Here is a 21,914-nt window from a genome sequence, read left to right as displayed (position 1 = left end):
CGTGGCACGATCTCGGCTCACTACAACCTCCACCTCTCAGATTCAAGCAATTCTTCTGCCTCAGCCTCCCCAGTAGCTGGGATTACAGGCGCACGCCACCACACCAGGCTAACTTTTGTAGTTTTAGTGGAGTCAGGGCTTCACCGTGTTGTCCAGGCTGGTCTTCAACTCCTGACCTCAGGTGATCCACCGGCCTAGGCCTCCCAAAGTGCTGGGATTACAGGCGTGGTTGCTGCAGCTTCTTTCTTTCCCAAGGCCACATAAGTTGTTAGTGACTGAGCCAAAAGAGTCTCCCAGGTCTACTGACTTCTACCTCAGTGTTTTTCCAGCTAGACTACAGCCTACAGCCACTATAATTCCTGGAAGTTTAAAGAAGGTAAATTCTTTTTTTGAGATGGAGTCTCGCTCTGTCGCCCAGGCTGGAGTGCAGTGGCCGGATCTCGGCTCACTGCAAGCTCCGCCTCCCGGGCTTACGCCATTCTCCTGCCTCAGCCTCCCGAGTAGCTGGGACTACAGGCGCCCGCCACCTCGCCCGGCTAGTTTTTTTCGTATTTTTTAGTAGAGATGGGGTTTCACCGTGTTAGCCAGGATGGTCTCGATCTCCTGACCTCGTGATCCGCCCGTCTCGGCCTCCCAAAGTGCTGGGATTACAGGCTTGAGCCACCGTGCCCGGCCCAACTCTGTTTCTTAAAAATAATAATAATAATAAAACTAACAAAAATTTAAAATAAAAGAATTATTTTGGCCAGGCACAGTGGCTCCTTCCTGCAATCCCGGTACTTTGGTTCCAGGAGTTCATGACCAGCGTGGGCAACATAGTGAGATTCTGTCTTTACTAAAAATCTGAAAATTAGCTGGGCGTGGTGGTGCATGTCTGTATTCCCAGCTACTTGTGAGGCAGGAGAATGGCTTGAACCTGGGAGGTGGAGGTTACAGTGAGCCAAGATCGCACCACTGCACTCCAGCTTGGGCGACAGAGTGAGACTCCATCTCAAAAAAAGAATTTACCTTCTTTAAATCTGCATCATGACCGGGCGCGGTGACTCACGCCTGTAATCCCACCACTTTGGGAGGCCGAGGCGGGTGGATCACGAGGTCAGGAGTTCAAGACCAGCCTTACCAACATGGTGAAACCTGTCTCTACTAAAAATACAAAAACTAGCTGGGCGTGGTGGCGTGCAACTATAATCCCAGCAACTCAGGGGAATCTCTTGAACCTGGGAGGCAGAGGTTGCAGTGGGCTGAGATTGCGCCATTGCACTCCAGCCTAGGCGACAGAGCAAGATTCCGTCTCAAAAAAAAAAAAAAAAAAAAAATCTGCATCATGAAATAAAATTTAAATCTCCAGAAAAACAATGAGAATGATTGGATCTCAGGAATCATTTTCTTCTTAGTTTGCAGACCAACACATCTGGTCAGAAGACGCAGCCCTGATGTTCAGGAGCTCAGGGATTCTGGAAATACTGACCCCACTGCGTGACGCAGCCTTTGCAGCTTTTGATTTCCAGAAGTGCCTCGTGAATATCCAGGCAATTCTCATGGACCCTGATCTTCACGTTGGAAGATGCAATGTATGTGATCCTAACTGTTTAGATCAATGTTCGATGCACTTTTTTTTTTTTTTTTTTTTTTTTTGAGATGGTGTCTCGCTCACCAATAAGCGGAGCCTAGATGCTGTGGCGAGATCTCAGCTCGCACAACTCCTGCCTCCCGGAGTTCACATACATTCTCCTGCCTCAGCCTCCCGGTAGCTGGGACCAGGCATACGCCACCTCGCCCGGCTAGTTTTTTGTATTTTTGGTAAGAACAGGGTTTCCTATTAATGTTAACTCAGGATGGTCTCGATCGCCTCGTGATCCCCGTCTCGACCTCACTGAGATACAGGCTTAGTCACTTTTAAAAGACAAAATTCAACCTGGGCATAGTGGTGCATGCCTGTAGCCCCAGTTGCTCGGGAGGCTGAGGCTGGAGGGTTGCTTGAGGCCAGGAGTTCAAGACCAGCCTGGGCAACATAGACCCACTTCTAAAACAAAAAAAAAGTTTTTTTAAAGCTGGGCGTTGGTCAGGTACGGTGGGAGACTTTGGAGACTGAGTCTTTGGGAGGCCAAGGCGGGCGGATCATTTGAGGTCAGCAGTTCCAGACCAGCCTGGCCAACATGGTGACACCCCATCTCTACTAAAAATACAAAAATTAGCTGGGTGTGGTGGCGGGTGCCTGTCACTCCACCTACTCAGCATGCTGAGGCATGAGAATCTCGTTAACCTCGGAGGCAGAGGTTGCAATGAGCCGAGACCACACCACTGCACTCTAGCCTGGGTGACAGAGCAAGACTTCGTCTCAAAAAAAAAAAAAAAAAAAAAAAAGTTGGGCGTGGTAGTGTGTACTCTCAGCTACTCGGGAGGCTGAGGTGTGAGGATCACTTGAGCCCAGGAATTAGAGGCTGCAGTGAGCTATGATGGAGTCACTGCACTCCAGCCTGGGTGACAAAATGAGACCCCCAATTTCTAAAAAACTAATATAAAAAAGAGAAATTAACAAAATAAGAGAGACAACAAGATAGTATTCATCACTAGTAAGAGATAGATCACATCACCCACTGAACCTTGCCAACGCGATCAAACTCCAATCTGATGGGGTGAGCATCACTCCAGCTGCCAATTTGCCAGAAATACAAAAGACAGAGGAAAGGGTTCCCCTGCACCAGGGAAATCCAGACTTTGAGAAATGCTACAGGCCCAACAGCTTGGGGGCTTGCTTCCAAAATCCGTGGAAAGGAAAAGGGGTCCGGGCATGGTGGCTCAAGCCTGTAATCCTAACACTTTGGGAGGCCGAGACGGGCGGGTCACGTGAGGTCAGGGGTTCGAGACCAGCCTGGCCAACATGGTGAAACCCCGTCTCTACTAAAAATACAAAAATTAGACAGGCGTGGTGGCACATGCTTATAATCCCAGCTACTCAGGAGGCTGAGGCAGGAGAATCACTTGAACCTGGGAGGCAGAGGTTGCAGTGAGCCGAAACTGCACCACTGCACTCCAGCCTGGGTGATAGAGTGAGACTCCATGTCAAAAAAAAAAAAATATATATATATATATAGTTTTTGCAGAGACAGGAGTCTCCCTGTGTTGTCCAGGTTGGTCTCAAACCCCTGAACTTAAGTGATCCTCTGCACCTCAGGATTACAGCTGTGAGCCACTAAACCCAGCCAACGAACCTGTAGATTGAGAGAGGATTAAAAGACATACCAGTGTTGGGAAATGGACAAGACTGTTATGGTCTGGAGATGCATACTGGGGCGGCTCTACTCTAAAGAAACAGAAAGAAACCGGGCACGGTGGCTCACGCTTATAACCCCAAGCACTTTGGGAGGCCGAGACGAGAGGATTGCTTGTGCCCAGGAGTTTGGGACCAGCCTGGCAACATAGTAAGACCTTGCCTCTACCAAAAAAAAAAAAAAAAATTAAATTAGCCAGGCATGGTGGCACACACCTGTCGTCCTGGCTACTCGGGAGGCTGAGGGAAGAGGATTGCTTGATCCTGGGAGGTCAAGGCTGCAGTGAGCCATGATCAAACCACTGCACTGCAGCCTGGGCGACAGAGCGAGATCCTATCTCAAAAAAAAAAAAAAAAAAAAAAAAAAAGAAAAAAAACAAAAACAAAAAAAAAGAAAAAAAAAAAAAAAAAAAAAAAAGCAAAAAAGAAAAGAAAAAAAAAAAAAAAAAAGCAATTACTGCGAATGTCAGGGTTGGGGGATACTTCTGGAGAGAAGGGAGGGGCTGGCATTGTGCCCAACTTGAGCCCTTTCTGGAAATAAAGAGTCTAGTGGGGAAGCCAGAGGCACAAGTGGAGATTCAGGCGGCAGCACCAGGAGGGTCCTTTCCTCCTTCCCACCTCCTTGCCCTTTCTTTCTGGGAACAGGAGCATGATTGTCTTTCTTCTTTGCCTTCCTAACTAGATAGAGTTTCTGAAAGGAGAATTTACATACAGGATGTATACCATTGACATGCACAGCCAGCTGGAACTGACTGCTTTGTTGATACCCCAGCCAGGCACATCCCTGATTCCTCTGGTAAGTACATCTCGATGTTTCTGCTATCGGGATTCTCAGCCACATGCCCAGTGCCCACTCCCAGATTCTGGAAATCCCTTGGCATCCCCCACAAGGAGAGACGCTACTCAGGCACTCACGATTCTGCATAGAAATTGTCTCTATGTGTCTTTTTTTTTTTTTTTTTGAGACAGGACCTCACTTTGTCCATTAAGCTGGAGTGCAGTAGCGTGATCTCAGCTCACTGCAACCTCTGCCTCTCAGGCCCAAGCAATACTCCTGCCTCAGCCTCACGAGTAGCTGGGATTACCGGCATGTGCCACCACACCTGGTGAATTTTGTATTTTTAGTGGAGATGGGGTTTCCCCATGTTGGCCAGGCTGGTCTTGAACTCCTGGTCTCAGGTGATCTGCTCACCTCAGACTCCCAAAGTGCTGGGATTACAGGCATGAGCCACCATGTCCAGCCATTTCTATGTGTCTTCCCCCTTGACCAGCCTCCGCATGTCTGGGCATGATGAGGTTGTGGCTGTGCGGCTGGCCACCTGGCCTCTCTTGTGCCGTCTCTGTGCCTCCTCCATCCTTCTCAGCTGCTCATAAATTCATTTTCTATTCTTGACTTTTCTTTTTCTTTCTTTCTTTCTTTTTTTTTTGAGATAGAGTTTTGCTCTGTTGCCCAAGCTGGAGTGCAGTGGCACGATCTCGGCTCACTGCAACCTCTGCCTCCCGGGTTCAAGCGATTCTCCTGCCTCAGCCTCCCAAGTAGCTGGGATTACAGGTGCATGCCACCATGACTGACTGAGTTTTGTATTTTTAGTAAGAGGGGGTTTTGCCATGTTGGTCAGACTTGTCTCGAACTCCTGACCTCATGATCCACCCACCTCGGACTCCCAAAGTGCTAGGATTACAGGCATGAGCCATCACGCCGGCCTCATTTTCTTAACTCAGCCTGTTGCTCAGGCTTCTCTTGCTAGCAGCTAAGAGCCCTGACCCCATGGCCTTCCCCCACCCAGCAGGAAGTGCTTGGATGTTTCTAGATCCAAAATCCAAGTGTCTAAGCCTAGACATTAGTTGCAAGTACAGATGGTCCTACAATATTTTGACTTTACAATGGCACAAAACTGATTACATTCAGTAGGAACTGTGCTTCCAGTACTGATACAACCTTTCTGTTTTTCACTGTTAGTATTCAGTAAGTTACATGAGGACCAGGCGCAGCAGCTCACGCCCGTAATTTCAGTACTGCAGGAGGCTGAGGTGGGAGGATCGCTTGAACCCAGGAGCTCAAGACTAGCCTGGGCAACATAGTGAGACCCTGTCTCTACAAAAAAAATTAAAATTATGAGCTGGGTGTGGTGGCGCATGCCTGTAATCCCAGCTACTCAGGAGGCTGAGGCAGGAGAATCACTTGAACCCCGGAGGCAGAGGTTATGGTGAGCTGAGATCACGCCATTGCACTCCAGCCTGAGCAACAAGAGTGAAACTCTGTCTCAAAATAAATAAATAAATAAATAAATACATAAATAAATACATACATAAATACATAAATAAATAAAAATAAATAAATAAAAATTAGCCAGGTGTAGTGGCATGCACCTGTAGTCTCAGCTACTTGGGAGGCTGAGGCAGGAGGATCACTTGAGCCCAGGAGGCTGAGGCTGCAGTGAGCTATAATCATGCCATTGCACTCCAGCCTGGGTAAGAGAGCAAGACCTCATCTCTTAAAAAATAAAAAATTTGTCCAGGTGTGGTGGCTCACACCTGTAATCCCAGCACTTTGGAAGGCCAAGGCGGGCAGATTGCCTGAGGCCAGGAGTTCAAGACCAGCCTGGCCAACAGCCGGGTGTGACAGCAGGCACCTGTAGTCCCAGCTACTCAGGAGGCTAAGGCAGGAGAATCACTTGAATCTGGGAGGTGAAGGTTGCAGTGAGCTGAGACCACGCTTCTCCACTCCAGCCTAGGCGACAGAGTGAGACTCCGTCTCAAAAAAATAAATAAAAATAAATAAATATAAATTTTAAAAAATTAAAAGGAGGTAAATTATTGCTTCATGAGGACAGAGTTTCTATTTGGGGTGACGAGAAAGTTTTGGAAACAGATGGTGGTGATGGTTGCACAATATTGTGACTCTACCGAATGCCATTGAATTGTACAGTTAAAGGTGGGTAAATTCATCCAAATGTGTTATCTATTTCTACAAACATTCAGGAAGGCCGGACCCCTGAAATGTCAACGTCGTGATCCAGGGGGTGGAAGGGCGAGCAGGTTTTGTTCTCCTTTTAGTATTGCTTGGTTTGTTCTCAACTTAAAGTAGTCTGGGTTAACTTCCAATGCTTGGTAGGTTAGGTCTATTAAATGCATTTTCAGGCCGGGCATGGTGGCTCACACCTGTAATCCCAGCACTTTGGGAGGCCAAGGTGGGAGGATTGCCTAAGCTCGGGAGTTTGAGACCAGCCTGTGCAACATGGTAAAACCTCATCTCTACTAAAAATACAAAATTTAGCTGGGTGTGGTAGCATGCTTGTAATCCCAGCTATTCGGGAGGCTAATCCATGAGAATCGCTCGAACCCAGGAGGCAGAGGTTGCTGTGAGCCGAGATTGGACCACTGCACTGCAGCCTGGGTGACAGAGTGAGACTCTGCCTCCAAAAAAAATAAAAATAAATAAATAGGCCGGGTGCGGTGGCTCATGCCTGTAATCCCAGCACTTTAGGAGGCTGACACAGGTATATCATCTGAGGTCAGGAGTTCGAGACCAGCCTGGCCAACATGGTGAAACCCCGTCTCTACTAAAAATACAAAAATTAGCTGGGTGTGTTGGCGCATGCCTGTAATCCCAACTACTTGGGAGGCTGAGGTAGAAGAATCACTGGAACCTGCGAGGCAGAGGTTTCAGTGAGCCGAGTTTGCATGACTGCACTCCAGCCTGGGTGACAGAGTGAGACTCCATCTCAAAAATAAATAAACAAATAAATAAAATAATAAATAGATAAATAAATAAATGCATCTTCAACTTCTTCTTCTTCTTCTTTTTTTTTTTTTTTTTTGAGACAGTTTTGCTCCTGTTACCCAGGCTGGAGTACAATGGCGTGATCTTAGCTCACCGCAACTTCCACCTCCCGGGTTCAAGGGATTCTCTTGCCTCGGGCTCCCTAGTAGCTGGGATTACAGGCATGTGCCACTATGCTTGGCTAATTTTGTACTTTTAGTAGAGATGGGGTTTCTCCGTGTTGGTCAGGCTGGTCTCAAACTCCCGACCTCAGGTGATCCACCTGCCTCGGCCTCCCAAAGTGCTGGAAGTACAGGCGTGAGCCACCGCGCCTGGCCAACTTTTTTTTTTTTTTTTTTTTGGGAAGGGGCCCCATCTCGTTTTCCCGGGGGGTCTTGAACTCCTGGGCTCAAGCGGTCTTCCCACCTTGGTCTCCCAAAGTGCTGGGATTACAGGCATTAGCCACTGTGCCTGGTCCTGGTTTTTCATCTGAAGGTGTGTTGGGGACACTGCGGGGGTTTGTCGCCCCATCCTGCTTGCTGGCTCCGTACAGCCTGAGCTTCTCTGCTCCCACTCTCAGGTGATGGTGAGCAACCCCCACTCCCTGGGGTTCCAGGCCACCTTCTACGAGAGCGGTTACACGTCAGACGGGAACACCAAGTACAAACTGGTGAGCCGCATCCCCACCAAACCCTGTCGCCTGTCCCTCGAGGGGCCCCCCTCTTCCTCCTTCCCTTATCAGCATAAAAAGCTGAGGAGTTTCCAGGGTACGTAGCCCCTGGCTGTGCCCCGGGATGGGAAGATGATCAGGCGGCTGTCACCCACGCGCTTGGCCTCATTAAAGTGTCACACGGGAGAGACCCGGATGGCATGACAGGGAGGAGCCTAACCCAGCCCGAGGAGGGTGGCCGGAGATCTGAGTTAGCTGGGTAAACTGAGGCATGAGGCTTGAGTCGGGGCAGTTTCCACAGGGCAGGGGCCTGACCAGGTGCAAGTCGGTGACGGCAAACTCCTTTGATCAGGTTCTTCACGTCACATCTAGGTGAGTGAGGAAAACGATCGCTCCTCACTACGGGTCCCCAGAACTCAGGGAGCACGGGAATGGGCGCCATCATATTGGGGCCGTTGTTTCTGTGAACTTCCAGAAGGCTTTCACAGGCGCTGGGATTAGAACAGAGCACGGCTTGGCTGGGCGCAGTGGCTCACGCCTGGAATCCCAGCACTTTGGGAGGCCAAAGTGGGTGGATCACTGGAGGTCAGGAGTTTGAGACCAGCCTGGCCAACGTGGTGAAACCCTGTGTCTACTAAAAAAAAAAAAAAAAAAAAAAATAGCCGGGCGTGGTGGTGGGCGCCTGTAGTCCCAGCTATGCAGGAGGCTGAGGCAGGAGAATGGCGTGAACCTGGGAGGCGGAGCTTGCAGTGAGCCGAGGTCACGCCACTGCACTCCAGCCTGGGCGACAGAGCGAGACTCCATCTCAAGAAACAGGAAAAAAAAAAGGCAAAAATTAGCCAGGCATGGCAATGCTCACCTGTAGTCCCAGCTACTTGGGAGGATGAGGCAGGAGAATCCCTTGAACCTGGGAGGCGGAGCTTGCAGTGAGCCAAGATGGTGCTACTGCACTCCAGCCTGGGCAACAGAGAGAGACTCCATCTCAAAAAAAAAAAAAAAAAAGAACAGAGTGGGACTAAGAGGCTTCCAGGTTTGTCTCCTCACGTCCCCTCCAACACCCCATCTCTCCCAATGTCCTGAGTTGGGGGATGCCCGTGGTGTTCCACGGTGCGGGTTTCTCTCTTGACCCCACAGGATAGTTACTTAAAACAGCAGCAGCACTGGGGCAGGACACGGGCTTCAGCTTTGCTTCCAGGTGGGATTTGTCTCCCGGCAGAGGTGGGGACCGGGCTGCCTACAGGGGTTCCCTTAGCAGGAGCGAACAGAAGCAGGGCTGAGATCAGACCCCCAGCACAGACAGCCAAAACAATGGCGTTAAAGCCTTGCTTCACGCAGGCAGGCGTGGTGAGCCACGCCACAGGAATCCCATGCTTGCCCCCCGGGGAGGCCAAAGGGTGGGGTGGATCCCTGAGGTCAGGAGTTGGAAACCAGCCCTGGCCCAACATGTTGAAACCCCATCTCTACTAGAAAATACAAAAAAAATAAGCTAGGTGTAGCGTGGCAGGCACCTGGAATTTCAAGCCTTTCGGGGAGACTGAGGCGGGGAGAACTGCTTGAACCCAGGAGGCGGGAGTTGCAGTGAGGCGAGATCATGCAGGTGCCATAAGCCTAGGCAGGAGGTGACTCTGTCTCAAAAGGCCAGTGGTGGGCACTGTAATCCTAGCTGCTCAGGAGCAGAACAAGGGAATAAGCGAACCAAGAGGCCGAGGAGAGGTTGCAGTGAGGCAGAGATGGTACCACTGCATCCCAGCTGGGCAGCACAGAGGTGGGAACTCCATCTCAACAACAGCAACAAAACAACAGCAAAACACTTTACAGTTCATGGTCCTCAAAACACTGAAACACAGGAGTACGGTAAGCAATTGCTGCCATCCATCCAAGAATAGAAGCAGGGGGCCGAGCGGTGGCTCACGCAGGTAATCCCAGCACGCCGGAGACCCACAGTGGGCAGATCCAGGATGGGGAGTTCGGGGCCAGCTAGCCAACATGGGTGAAAACTGTCTTTGCTAAAAATACGAAATTAAGCCTCTGGGCAAGGTGATGTGCTGTGATACAGCTAATCAGGAAACTTTGCTTAGGAACTGCAGACCCAGGAGGCAGAGCTTTGCAGTGAGCGAGGATTGTAGCTGGGACTACGGGTGTGTGCCACCACGCCTGGCTTTTTTTTTTGTATTTTAATAGAAATAGAGTTTCACAATAGTAGCCAGACTGGTCTTGAACTCTTTTTTTTTTTTTTTTTTTTTTTTGAGATGGAGTCTGGCTCTGTTGCCCAGGCAGGAGAGCAGTGGTGTAATCTCCAGCTCACTACAGCTCCACTTTCTCAGTTTCAGCCATTCTCCTGCCTCAGCCTCCCAGCTGCTAAGGACTGGCGCCCACCCTGCGTAACTAGTTCATGTTTTAGTAGGGAGGCGGGACTCACCATGTGCTTCAAGAGATGGTCTGGATCTCTGACACCAAGTGATCCGCCTGTCTCAGCCCTCCCAAAGTGAAAGCGAATTCAGAACTGAACTTGAGCCACAGCGCCCGGCCAGTCAGACTCTTGACCTCAAAGTGATGGCTTACGTCTACGGCCCCTCCAAAAGTACAGGATTACAGAAGGCGAGGGCCACTGGTCCTGGCCTGCCATACATTTTTTTTCTTTTTTCTTTTTTTTTTTTGTTGAGACCAAGTCTTGTTCTGTCCTGCCCAGGCTGGAGTGCAGTGGCACAATCTCAGCTCACTGCAAGCTCCGCCTCCGGGTTTACGCCATTCTGCCTCAGCCTCCCGAGTAGCTGGGACTACAGGCACCCTGCGCCCGGCTAATTTTGTTTTGTATTTTTAGTGAGGCAGGGGTTTCACCATGTTAGTGAGGATGGTCTCGATCTCCTACTGACTTCCTCGTAATCTGCCCGCCTCGGCCTCCCAAAGTGCTGGGATACAGAGGCATTGAACCACCGCACCGGCCCATACCTTTTTTTTTTTTTTTTTTTTTTTTGGGGGCTGGTTTCACTCTGTCATGAGCTAGAGAGTGCAGCAGTGTGATCAGCGGTCACTGCAACCTTCACTTCCTGAGTTCAAGCCATTCTTTTGCCTTGGCCTCCCAAGTAGCTGGGGTTACAGACACATGCCACCATGCCTGGCTAATTTTTGTATTAGTAGTAGAGACAGGGTTTCGCCATGTTGGCCAGGCTGGTCTCGAACTCCTTACCTTAGGTGATCCACCCACCTCCAGCCTCCCAAAGTTCTGAGATTACAGGCATGAGCCACCGAGGCAAGTCCCATACACTTTTAGACTATCAGATATTGTGAGAATTCACTGACTATCACAAGAACACCAAGGGGGAAACTATCTCCATGATCCAATCACCTCCCATCAGGTCCCTCCCCTGACATGTGAGGATTACAATTTAAGATGAGATTTGGGTGGGGACATAGAACCAAACCATATCAGATGGATAAATGGGTAGATAGATGAGTGGATAGATGGATAGAGAGATGGATGAATGGTTGGCTGGATGGGTGGATGGATGGATGGATGGATGGATGTGAATGGATGGATGGATGGATGGATGGATGGATGGATGGATGGATAGATGGATGAGTGAATGGATGAATGGATGGGTGGGTGGATGGAATGGATAGATAAATAAATGGGTAGATAGATGAGTGGTTGGATAGAGAGATGGATGGGTGGATGGATGGATGGATAGATGGGTGGGGTGGAATGATATGGATGGAAAGAGATGGATGGGAATGGATATAGATGCATTGGATGGATGGATGCATAAATGGAATGGAAATGAATGGAAGTGGAATGGATGGATGGAGTAGATGGATGGATGCATAAACGATATCATCACGTCACGTAAATCGATCGATCGTCGATCGGTAAATCGTCGAATCGATCGATCCATCCAGTAAATCGATAAATCGTCGACAAAAATGTCAATCGTCGTCGATAAAAAATCGATCAGTCCGATCGATCGATCATCGTCGATCAATCGAATCAATAAATCGATCATCGATAAATAAAAATATCGGCGTCGACATCGAATTAATCGTCGACAAATCAGTAAATCAATCACGTCGATCGATAAAATCGATCGATCATCGATCGATCGATCGTCGATCGATCGATCGATCGATAATCGATCGTCCGATCGATGATCAAATCAGTAATCGAACGTCGTCCGGCATCGATAAAATCGATCGATGGATGCATGGGTGATTGAATGGATGAAAGGATGAACGAAATGCAGCCATGTTGTTTACAAGGGTGCTGTTCTTTAATAACACAGGTTCTATTGCCTTGCAGCAGGAGAGCCACCATGTCTACCTTAACTGTGGACATAGCAAACAAGGAAATTTCATGTGTGGATATCAAGCCACTGGTAGGTCCCAAATCTTTGCTGTCCCATATTCGGTGTCGTATGTGTTAAAGACGCATGGAAGCTGGCCCTGAGGTTGCAGTGAGCAGAGATAGTGCCACTGCACTCCAACCTGGGTGCAACAGAGTGAGACTCAAAAAATAAAAAAAATTAAAAATAATAATAAACATTCATGGCATAAAAAAATGTATGGCTGCATGCTTCCACACAGATGAACCTCGAGGAGATCCCACACGGTGAGAGAAGCCAGGCACGAAAGGACAAATCCTGTGTGATTCCACTGTTAGGAGGTCCCTAGAGTCATCAGATTCATAGAGACAGAAAGTAGGATTGGGGGTGTCAGGGGCTGGGGAAGGGGGTGATTGAGGCAGTTGAATGCAGGCAGTCACCCTGTTGGCCAGGCTGGTCTCGAACTTTTGATCTCAGGTGATCTGCCCGCCTCAGTCTCCCAAAGTGCTGGGATTACAGGCGTGAGCCACTGCGCCTGGTGAATTTGTTTATTTTTAGTAGAGATGGAGTTTCACCCATGTTGGCCAGGCTGGTCTTGAACTCCCTTTTTTTTTTTTTTGACATGGAGTCTTGCTCTGTCGCCCAGATTAGAGTACAGTGGCACAATCTCGGCTTACTATAACCTCCATCTCCCAGATTCAAGCAATTCTCCTAACTTCACCCTGCCGAGTAGCGGGGAGGTTTTTGTTGTATTTTTAGTAGAAATGGGGTTTCACCATAGTAGCCAGGCTGGTCTTGAACTCTTGACCTCAGGTGATGTGCCCGTCTTGGCCTCCGAGCCACCACGCACAGCTAATTTTTGTATTTTTAGAAGAAACTGGGTTTCACCATGTTAGCCAGGCTGGTCTCGAACTCCTAATCTTAAGCGATCTGCCCACCTTGGCCTCTCAAATTGCTGGGATGACAGGCATGAGCCACTGTGCCCAACCTGGTCTTGAACTCTTGGTCTTGTGATCCTCCTGCCTCAGCCTCCCAAAGTGCTGGGATTACAGGCCTGAACTCCTACACCTGACCAGTTTTTTTTTTTTTTTTAATGAATCTTGCATTCTGTTCTAAGGTAAATCCATGTTTGTCTTGCTTTTTGGTTTGCTTTGTTTATTTATTTATTTCTGAGACAGAGTTTCACTCTTGTTGCCCAGGCTGGAGTGCAGTGGCATGATCTCGGCTCACTGTAACCTCCACCTCCTGGGTTCAAGCAATTCTGCTTCAGCCTCCCAAGTAGCTGGGATTACAGGAAAGCCCCACCACGCCTGGCTAATTTTTTGTATTTTTAATAGAGCTGGGGTTTCACCACATTGGCCAGGCTGGTCTTGAACCCCTGACCTCAGGCAATTTGCCCACCTTGGCCTCCCAAAGTGCTGGGATTACAGGTGTGAGCTACAGCGCCTGGCTGTTTTTTATTTTTAGATACAGGGTCTCACTCTGTCTCCCAGGCTGAAGCACAGTAGCACAATCAAGGCTTACTGCAGCCTCAACCTTCTGGGCTCAAGCGATGTTCCTGCCTCAGCCTCCCAAGTAGCTGGGATTACAGGCGTGCACCACCATGCCCGGCTAAGTTTTATTTTTCATAGAGACAAGGTGTCACTATGTTGCCCAGACTGGTCTCTAACTCCTGGCCTCAAGCAATCCTACTGCCTCAGCCTCTCAAAGTGCTGGGATTACAGGCGTGAGCCACTGCGCCTGGCCCGTGTTTGTCTTAATACAAAACAGCTTTCAAATACCAGAAGTCCTTTGGTCCTGTGGCTTTTAGACTCCATTGTATAACTCTGAGGGTGCCATGCAGCACTGCAGTTTGAGAAGCATGTCCCTAAGGCTGTAAAGTAACCCCCAATCGCTCTTTCTATCTTCTTTCTCCTTTTTGTTTATTCATTCCAGGCCATTGATTGATTGATTGATTGATTCATTCATTCATTCATTCATACATGCATGCATGCATTTTTTTTTCCCCATGCTCTCTGTGTACCAAGGATTGTGCTGGGCTCATAAATTAGTTCTGGGCCTGGCACAGTGGCTCACATCTGTATTCCTAGCACTCTGGGAGGCCCAGGCAGGTGGATCACCTGAGGTCAAGAGTTGGAGACCAGCCTGGCCAACATGATGAAACCCCGTCTCTACTAAAAATACAACAATTAGCCGGGCATGGTGGCAGGCACCTGTAATCCCAGCTACTTGGGAAGCTGAGGCAGGAGAATCGCTTGAACCCAGGGGGAGGACGTTGCAGTGAGCTGAGATTGGGCCACTGCACTCCAGCCTGGGTGACAGAGCAAAAACTCCGTCTCAGAAAAAAAACAATTAATTAAAAGAAAAAGTTGGCCAGGCTCAGTGGCTCATACCTGTAAAACCAGCACATTGGGAGGCCGAGACGGGGAGATCACGAGGTCAGGAGATCGAGACCATTCTGGCTAACACGGTGAAACCCCGTCTCTACTAAAAAAAAATTTAAAAAATAGCCGGGTGTGGTGGTGGGCACCTGTAGTGCCAGATGCTTGGGAGGCTGAGGCAAGAGAATGGCACGAACCCAGGAGGCGGAGCTTGCAGTGAGCTGAGATCGCACCACTGTACTCCAGCCTGGGCGACAGAGTGAGACTCTGTCTCAAAAAAAATAAAAATAAAAGAAGAAAAAGAAAAAGTTAATTCTGTTCTCTGTGAAGCCACTAACATCTCGTCAGGTGACACCGGGAGTTTAGTTAGCCCTACCCCAGGCTCTCAGAGCTTAAGCTCCGCGGGGCCAGCTGTAGTTACAGTGCATCCCAGGCATCCAAGGACATGCTATTGGAATCCAGGCCACATGGTTTCCAAACCGTTCCCACGGGAGTGTGTCCCTGTATAGGATTCACTGCGTCTGGGTGACCCTCACTGACCTGGGTCCACATTTCTGTCTCCTCTGCAGTCGACACTGATTTCAGTTGGCTGTGATCTGGATAAAAAGATCGTCATCCAGAAGTAAGTATGCTGAGGCCGGGTGCCGTGTCTCACGGCTGTGATCCCAGCACTTTGGGAGGCCAAGGTGGGCAGATCACTTGAGGTCAGGAGTTCAAGACCAGCCTGGCCAACATGGCGAAACCCCATCTCTACTGAAAAAAAAAAAAAAAAATTATGCGTGGTGGCAGGCCTGCAATCTCACCTACTTGGGAGGCTGAGGCTGGAGGATCACTTGAACCTGGGAGGTGGAGGCTGCAGTGAGCTGAGATTGAGCCACTGCACTCTGCACTCCAGCCTGGGTAACACAGTAAGACTCTTGTCTCGAAAAACAAACAAACAAACAAACAAAAGAAGTAAGTATGTTGCTATTGGAGTGGAGTGGGGAGAGGGGAGGAGGGGAGTTGTTGGGGCACCATTAGCCACATGGTAACAATTGCTGAGGTGGATGACTTTCGATTATTGTGTTTAGTTTTGTATGTATTTACTATTTCCATAATAAAAAGTTAAATGATTCACCCTAATAGGTTAACTTTGTTTCCAGCACATTGGACTCCCCTCTTTCACCTGTTGGTGATATCCACTTTTTTTGTTTTTTTTTTTTGAGACCGAGTCTCGCCCTGTCGCCCAGGCTGGAGTACAGTGGCACGATCTCAGCTCACTGCAACCTCTGCCTCCCAGGTTCAAGCGATTCTCCTGCTCAGCCTCCCTAGTAGCTGGGATTACAGGCAGCCGTTATCACACCTGGCTAATTTTTGTATTTTTAGTAGAAACGGGGTTTCACCATGTTGACCAGCCTGGTCTCAAAGTCCTGACCTCAAGAGATTTGCCCGCCTCAGCCTCCCAAAGTGCTGGGATTACAGGCATGAGCCACCGCGCCTGGCCTAACACAATTTTAAAATAAATTTTGAGACAGAGTTTAACGCTTGTTGAGTGTAGTGGGTCGATTCAGCTCTCACTGTAAGCTTGCCTCCTCGGTTCACGCCATATTTTTCCTGCCTCTGCTCTTCCTGAGTAGCTGGGACTACAGGCTGCCACTGGCTAGTTTTTGTATTTTTATAGGACTGCTCTCACCAGACAGCCGGGCTGGTCTCGATCTCTCCTGACTTGTGATCACTGCCTCGGGCCTCCCAAAGTGCTGGGATTACAGGCTTGAGCCAATCACCGCCTAAAATAAATTTTTTAAAAAGCCAGACCACTATCCTGCTAACATGGTGAAACCCCTCGCCTCTACTAAAAATACAAAACTAGCCGGGCGCCAAGTGCTGGGTTTCTGTAGTTCCCAGCCACTTGGGAGGGGCTGAGGCGGAGAATGGCGTGAACCCGGAGGCGGGCGGAGGCTTGCAGTGAGCCGAGATCACGCCATCGCACTCCAGCCTGGGAGACACACAGCGACTCCGTCTCAAAAAACCAGACCAGCTACACTTCTAATGGCAAAGTGCAGAGCCATTTCCTGCCATGCCCCTCCCAGCGTTGGGGTCTCTCGTTTTTTGTTTGTTTGTTTGTTTTCCATATCTGCTCATTTGGCAACTGCTCATGCATTGGACAGAAAGGTGTGCCCTCCCTTTTTAATTTATTTTATTATTTTGTTTTTATTTTTATCAATTTATTTTTGAGACAGAGTCTTGCTCTGTCACCCAGGCTGGAAGTTCAGTGGCGCGATCTCAGCTCACTGCAACCTCCACCGCCCAGGTTCAAGCGATTCTCCTGCCTCAGCCTTCCAAGAAGCTGCGATGAGAGGCACGTGATGCCACGCCTGGCTAACTTTTTGTATTTTTTTAATAGAGACAGGGTTTCTCCATATTGGCCAGGCTGGTCTCAAAACTCCTGACCTCAGGTGATCCGCCTGCCTCAGCCTCCCAAAGTGCTGGGCCTGAGCCACCACGCCCAGCCTCTCCCTTTCTGTCCCATCCATAATGATCTGGTTCCTTGTGAGGTCGCACAATTGCTCAATGTCGTCTTTTGCTTGCAGCACAGTTTCTGCCTGTTCCAAGGGCGTCCTGGATGCCTTGGCCCTGCAAGACAATTATAGCTTCATCATCGACAAGTAAGCCAGTGTCCCCCCCGCCGCAACACCTGAAAACCCAAGGCAACAATCAGGCCTGCAAAAGCCAAGAGCAAATTAGGAATTTTATTTATTTATTCATTCATTCATTCATTCATTCATTCATTCATTCATTCATTCATTTATTTTAAGAGATAGGGTCTGGCCCTGTGGCCCAGGCTGGAGTGCAGTGGGGCGATGATAGCTCACTGCAGCCTCGACCTCCTGGGCTCAACCGATCCTCTTGCCTCAGCTGGCTGGTTCCACATGCTGTCCCGCTCAGTGAGTGTGTGCTGCCACGCCGATACATGAGTCTGGGCCTTAGTCAGTTTCTGCTGCTTTGAAAGACTACCCCAGGCTGGGTGATTTATAAAGAAAAGAGTTATGGCCAGGTGCGGTGGCTCACACCTGTAATTCCAGCACTCTGGGAGGCCGAGACGGGCAGATCACTTGAGCTCAGGAGTTCGAGACCAGCCTGGCCAACATAGCAAAACCTCATCTCTACTAAAAATACAAAAATTAGCCAGGCATGGTGGTGGGCGCCTGTAATGCCAGCTACTCGGGAGGCTGAGGCAGAAGAGTTGCTTGAAACCGAGGGCAGAGGCTGCAGTGAGCAGAGACGTGACCACTGCACTCCAGCCTGGGCCATGAGGATACCGTTCCCAAAAAAAAAAAAAAAAAAAAAAAAAAAAAAAAAAAGGAGGGGGCAGGAGGGGAGGCTAGGTGGCGGTCACACCTGTAATCCCATTTTGGGAGGCTGAGGAGAATTGCTTGAGGCCAGGAGTTTGAGACCAGCCTGGGCAACCCAGAGAAAAAAAAAAAAAAAAAAAAAAAAGAGTGGGGGGATGGTGGGAGAAGGTGCCAGGTTGTTTGTTTTTTTTTTTTTTTTTGAGACGGAGTCTCGCCTTGTTGCCCAGGCTAGATGCAGTGGCCGGATCTCAGCTCACCGCAAGCCCTCCGGGCCCCTTCCGGGTTTACGCCGCCATTCTCCTGCCTCAGCCTCCGGTGGCTGGGACTTACAAAGGCTCGCCACCTCAGCCTCGGGCTAGTTTTTTTGTATTTTTAGTAGAGACGGGTTTCACCATGTTAGCCAGGATGGTCTCGATCTCCTGACCCGTGATCCCACTTCCGCCTCGCCTCCCAAAGTGCTGGGATACAGGCTTGAGCCACCTGCCGCCCTTGTGCCAGGTTCTTAAACAACCAGTTATCATGGAAGCTGAGATGGAAAATCCACCAGTACCATGAAGATGGCTCTGTCATTCATAGCCCTGCCTCTTGTGGCCTAAACACCTCTGACTAGGCCTCCAACATTGGGGGATCCAGTTTGAGTGGAGCTTTGGAAGTGACCATTCGATCATATCAAGGTTCCCTCATTGCACCCAGCATGGGGAGCTCCCACACGCCGAAACACCGTGATTTGTAACACCTGACCAAATGTAAGTCAAAGTCAGTTACCCATTTAGAGCTGAGGCTCCAAACTGGAAGCCTTGGGCTGCTATGCAGGACTTGAACCCGCGGAGGACAAAGAGGGAGAGTGTCATCTTAGTCTATGTGGGCTGTATTGCAAAATACTTTTAAACTGGATGATTTGTTAGTTGGTGCAAAGGTAATAATGCCTTCAACAGCTGTGGCTCATGCCTGTAATCCTAGCACTTTGGGAAAACAGAACGGGCAGATCACTTGGAGGTCAGGAGTCGAGAGAAGTCTGGGCCAACGCAGGAAACCCCTCGGGCTCTACTAAAAATACAAAAATTAGGCAGGTGTAGTGGCACATGCCTGTAGGCCTGTGCCACTGGGAGGCTGAGGTGGGAGAATTGCTTCAACTCGGGAGGCGAGGCTCGAGCCGAGATCACGCCAGTGTCCTCCCAGCCTGGGTAATGAGTGAGACCTGGCCTCACACACACACACACAAAGTAATTACTTTTGTCAAGCAGTAATGGCAAACATCGCTAGGTGCAGTGACTCACACCTGTAATCCCTTCTGCACTTTGAAGACTGAGGCAGGTGGAACACCTGAAGTCAGAGTTCAGGATCAGCCTGGTCAACATGATGAAACCCGCCTCTCTACTAAAAATACAAAAAATTAGCCGGGCATGGAGGCAGGCACCTGTAATCCCAGCTTCTCAGGAGGCTGAGACAGGAGAATCGCTTAAACCCGGGAGGCAGAGGTTGCAGTGAGCTGAGATCATGCCACTGTGCTCCAGCCTGAGCAACAAGAATGAAACCCATCCCCCAAAAAAAAAAAAAGGAAAAAAAAAAAAAAAAGAAAAAAACCTCGATTACTTTTGCACTGATCTAATTTAAGAAGCAGAAATTTTGTTGGGCTTGTGGCTTTACACTTGTAATCCCAGCACTTTGGAAGGCTGAGGTGAGAGAATCACTTGAGGCCAGGGGTTTGAGACCGGCCTGGGCAACACAGCAAGACCTCATCTATACAAAAATTTAAAATATTAACCATGTGTGGTGGCGTGTGTCTGTAATCCCAGCCATTCGGGAGGCTGAGGTGGGAGGACTGCTTGGGCCCAGGAGGTGGAGGCTGCAGTGAGTCATGATTGCATTACTGTGCTCCAGCCAAAAAATTAACTAGAATGGGAAGTTTCAGCATCTTCTGGTCCATGGCTCTCATTCGCCCACCTCAGATGCCCCCTCCACCCACTCTCATGGACGATCCCCATTTGCATACAAGAAACTGCGGCTGTGAAGGGTTCGCAGACTGGGCAAGAACTCACAGATTCCCCATCTCTGCTTCTTGGTGTCTTGAAGGGAATTCTACGACCCCGGCTTCCAGGGGCGGCAGTCCTCCAAGGACCTGCACGTGTTTTACTCCTACCAGCAGCTGGGCTGTCCTCTCCTCGTCTACTATGATACCCCATGGAAGCCCGTGGTGGAGCTGTAAGACCCCAGGGGGGTGCTGCAGGGTGGTGACGGTGGCAGGGCCTCATGCTCCCTGGCCCTGGGGTATCAGCCTGGCCCTCAGGTACCAGCCTGGCCCTCCAGGCTCCCCTCTATCCCTCAAAATGATTGATGGTGGTCACTGTTTCCCACCGTTCTCCTGCCCCAACCCCACTGGCCCCCAGGGCCCTCTCCTTGGAACACCTTTTCTTTTTTTGAGACAGGGTCTTGCTCTGTTGCCTAGGCTGGAGTGCAGTGGCATGATCTCAGCTCACTGCAGCCTCTGTCCCCTGGGCTCAAGCGATCCTCCCACCTCAGCCTCCCGGGTAGCTGGGACCACAGGTACCCACCACCACACCCAGCTAATTAGCAGAGATGGAGTTTCACCATCACCATGTTGATCAGGCTGGTCTTGAACTCCTGACCTCAGATGATCTGCCCGCCTTGGCCTCCCAAAGTGTTGGGATTACAGGCATGAGCCACTGCGCCCGGCCGATGGTCTTTTCTTTATGCCTATGCACTCCTGCTGTCTTCCTGTTCTTTTTTTTTTTTCTGCTCTGTCACCCAGGCTAGAGTGCAATGGCATGATCTCGGCTTACTGCAACCTCCGCCTCCTGGGTTCAAGTGATTATCCTGCTTCAGCCTCCCAAGTAGCTGGGATGACAGGCGCATGCCACCACGACTGGCTAATTTTTGTGTTTTTAGTAGAGACAGGGTTTCACCATGTTGGTCAGGCTGGTCTCGAATCCCTGACTTTGTGATCCACCTGCCTTGGCTTCCCAAAGTGCTGGGATTACAGGCGTGAGCCACTGCGCCCGGCCATCTTCCTGTTCTTATAAGGACACCAGTCGTATCAGATCAGGGTCCACCCTACACCCTGTGACCTCATATAGCTTTTCTTTTTCTCCTTTTCTTTTCTCTTCTTTTCTTCCTTCCTTCCCTCTTTTCTCCCTCCCTTCCTTCCTTCCTTCCCTCTTTTCTCCCTCCCTCCCTTCCTTCCTTCCTTCCCTCTTTCCTCCCTTCTTTCCTTCCTTTTCTCTCTCTCTCCTCTCTTTCTTTCTCTCTCTCTCTCTTTCCTTTTTTCTTTTTTTTTTGTGTTGAGGTCCTGCTCTGTTGCCCAGGCTGGAGTGCAGTGGCATGAACACAGTTCACTGCAGCCTCAACCTCCCAGGCTCAAGCGGTCCTCCTGCCTCAGCCTCCCAAGTAGCAGGGACTGCAGGCACACACCGCCATGCCCGGTTAATTTTTTAATGTTTTGTAGAGAGGGGGGGTCTCCCTGTGTTGCCCAGGCTGGTCTAAAACTCCTGGGCTCTGGAGATCCTCCTGCCTTGGCCTCCCAAAGCGCTGAGATTACAGGTAAGAGCCACCACACCCAACCTGTTCCTCTTCTTCTGAGGACCCAGTGCTATCAGATCATCCTTTACCTTATCACCTCACATAACCTTCATTACCGTTCCAAAGGCCCCCATCTCCAAATATAATCACATGGGTGGGGGTTGTGGCTCCCATATAGGAATTTGGGAGGAGCACAGCTCAGTCCATAACACTCCCATTGCCCCATCCGTGGGTCCTGCTCTTTTTCTTTTTTTTTTTTTTTTTTTTTTTTTTTTGAGACGGAGTCTTGCTCTGTGGCCCAGGCTAGAGTGCAATGGCACAATCTCGGCTCACTGCAAGCTCCGCCTCTCGGGTTCACGCCATTCTCCTGCCTCAGCCTCCCGAGTAGCTGGGACTACAGGTGCCCGACACCACGCCCAGCTAAGTTTTTGTATTTTTAGTAGAGACGAGGTTTCACCGTGTTAGCCAGGATGGTCTCAATCTCCTGACCTCGTGATCCACCCGCCTCGGCCTCCCAAAGTGCTGGGATTACAGGTGTGAGCCACTGCGCCCGGCCTTTTTTTTTTTTTTTTTTTGAGGGGGAGTCTCACTCTGTCGCCCAGGCTGTAGTGTAGTGGCGTGATTTTGACTCACTGCAGCCTCCG

The 21,914-nt window shown here is 49.7% G+C and overlaps 1 protein-coding gene across 1 annotated transcript in view; it reads left to right on the top strand.

Annotated features, from left to right (window-relative positions):
• Positions 1 to 21,914, top strand: part of CATSPERD (cation channel sperm associated auxiliary subunit delta) — a 57,548-nt gene that overhangs the window by 26,729 nt on the left and 8,905 nt on the right. The window contains exons 11-18 of the mRNA XM_031659065.1: positions 1,395 to 1,571; positions 3,954 to 4,067; positions 7,615 to 7,704; positions 8,839 to 8,891; positions 11,999 to 12,074; positions 14,971 to 15,023; positions 16,972 to 17,046; positions 19,807 to 19,935. Of these exons, the coding sequence (XP_031514925.1) occupies positions 1,395 to 1,571; positions 3,954 to 4,067; positions 7,615 to 7,704; positions 8,839 to 8,891; positions 11,999 to 12,074; positions 14,971 to 15,023; positions 16,972 to 17,046; positions 19,807 to 19,935 (767 nt within the window). The remainder of the gene's footprint in view (positions 1 to 1,394; positions 1,572 to 3,953; positions 4,068 to 7,614; positions 7,705 to 8,838; positions 8,892 to 11,998; positions 12,075 to 14,970; positions 15,024 to 16,971; positions 17,047 to 19,806; positions 19,936 to 21,914) is intronic.

Source organism: Papio anubis, chromosome 20 (genome assembly GCF_008728515.1).
Source record: "Papio anubis isolate 15944 chromosome 20, Panubis1.0, whole genome shotgun sequence".
NCBI classification, from domain to species: Eukaryota; Metazoa; Chordata; class Mammalia; order Primates; family Cercopithecidae; genus Papio; species Papio anubis.
This window is presented reverse-complemented; position numbering and strand designations above follow the sequence as displayed.